Source organism: Melampsora larici-populina (genome assembly GCF_000204055.1).
Source record: "Melampsora larici-populina 98AG31 unplaced genomic scaffold MELLAscaffold_74, whole genome shotgun sequence".
Taxonomy (NCBI): domain Eukaryota; kingdom Fungi; phylum Basidiomycota; class Pucciniomycetes; order Pucciniales; family Melampsoraceae; genus Melampsora; species Melampsora laricis-populina.
In genome coordinates, this window is record NW_006768838.1 from 9049 (window position 1) to 10385 (window position 1337).

Genomic DNA, 1337 nt, shown 5'->3' on the forward strand with positions numbered 1-1337 from the left:
TTAGGAGTTGTCTTGTTGTATTTGTTATCTAGCTCCTTATTGATTTCTTTAGTCATTTCAGGAGGCATGACAATTTGGTAAAATAAACCTCGTATTGATTCTGAGTTCCATATAAATCCAGTAGATTCGATTTCAGAAACGAGAGAGTCAACCTTAGACATATGATTTATCATTTCGGTCTCATTTAAGTCTAAGCGTAAATTCATCAAACGATTGAAAAGTGAAAACTGTGCTGTGCGTCCACCTCTTCTAAAATGATTCTGCAGAGCATCCATTGCATCATAAGCTGAATCCGCATCATCCGTTACGTTCTTTAAAGTATTATGAATAGTGTTATTGATTACACTCATTGCTAAGCCGTCTCGTTTGCGATCGATGTAAGTCAAGACTGGTAGTCGTTCCTCCCAGTAGTTTTTGATTCCGAGTAATGCTTTTATTGCTCGTGCGGTGTTCTTCTTCCACTCAATGAAGTTAGAACCGTTCGTGGTGAGTGATTCGAATTTAATCTCATCGCCCAGGTTTTCTTTCGCCTCTGTGATGTCTTGCGCAGTGATCGAGCTCTGATCGTGAGGTAAGGTCGTTGATGTTTGTTTCTGCTTGGTAGACATGTTTGATATGAAGTAACGTGCAGGGAAAATAATCGGGTTGGGGTTGTATAATTTCGTAGGGTTTTCAAAAGGTAGCGTAGATAGTGGAGAGGGCTGTGTAAGTTGTCTAGTAACGGTGTAGTAGGGTTTCGTAGGATTATCGGTAAGAGTTAAACGTGAGAGACTGTCTGCGATCTCCGATTCGGGCGTAAACGTAGAAGGTATACTTAAAGCAAATTCGTCTTGTGTATTTGATTCACAAGATTGAATACAAGCAGATGGAGGTAATGGAATGTGGGAGTGGGTTTGTGATGAGTCAGGAATAAGCGTCGAAGTTAACTCAATCTGATCAGTCGGTGAATCAAGTAAAGGAGGAAGTATTGAAAGATTAAGGTTGAGTGGAGATGGGGGAAGCGGAGGTAGTAAGGATAAATTGTAGGATGGCAGAAGATTACTCGAAGTAGCTAGTTCAGGTAGAGTTTGTTTGTTCCGTGGAGTTCGCTTTCTTCGTTTTGGTGGAGATCTCGGATTCGCTGCATAATCACGTCTTCTAGTCTGCATTCAAGGTTGATCGATTCGTCAAATCGAGAGCGCAGGCTCATAACCTGTAGTGAACATATAGAAATGAGAAAAACACATAAGCACGAAATAGAGGTTGGATTCCACAATGATGATATCTACCTGTAGTGACATATAGAATGAGAACAACACATAAGCACGAAATAGAGGTTGGATTCCACAATGATGATG

General features: G+C 40.6%; 1 protein-coding gene across 1 annotated transcript; it reads right to left on the reverse strand.

Annotated features, from left to right (window-relative positions):
• On the reverse strand, positions 1-1148 carry MELLADRAFT_68774 (uncharacterized protein; the record flags this gene model as incomplete). The annotated part of the gene is made up of 2 exons (XM_007417490.1): positions 1-11; positions 89-1148. The coding sequence occupies 2 exons, from the start codon at positions 1146-1148 to the stop codon at positions 1-3; spliced, it is 1071 nt and encodes a 356-aa protein (XP_007417552.1).
• Positions 1149-1337: the final 189 nt, after the last annotated feature.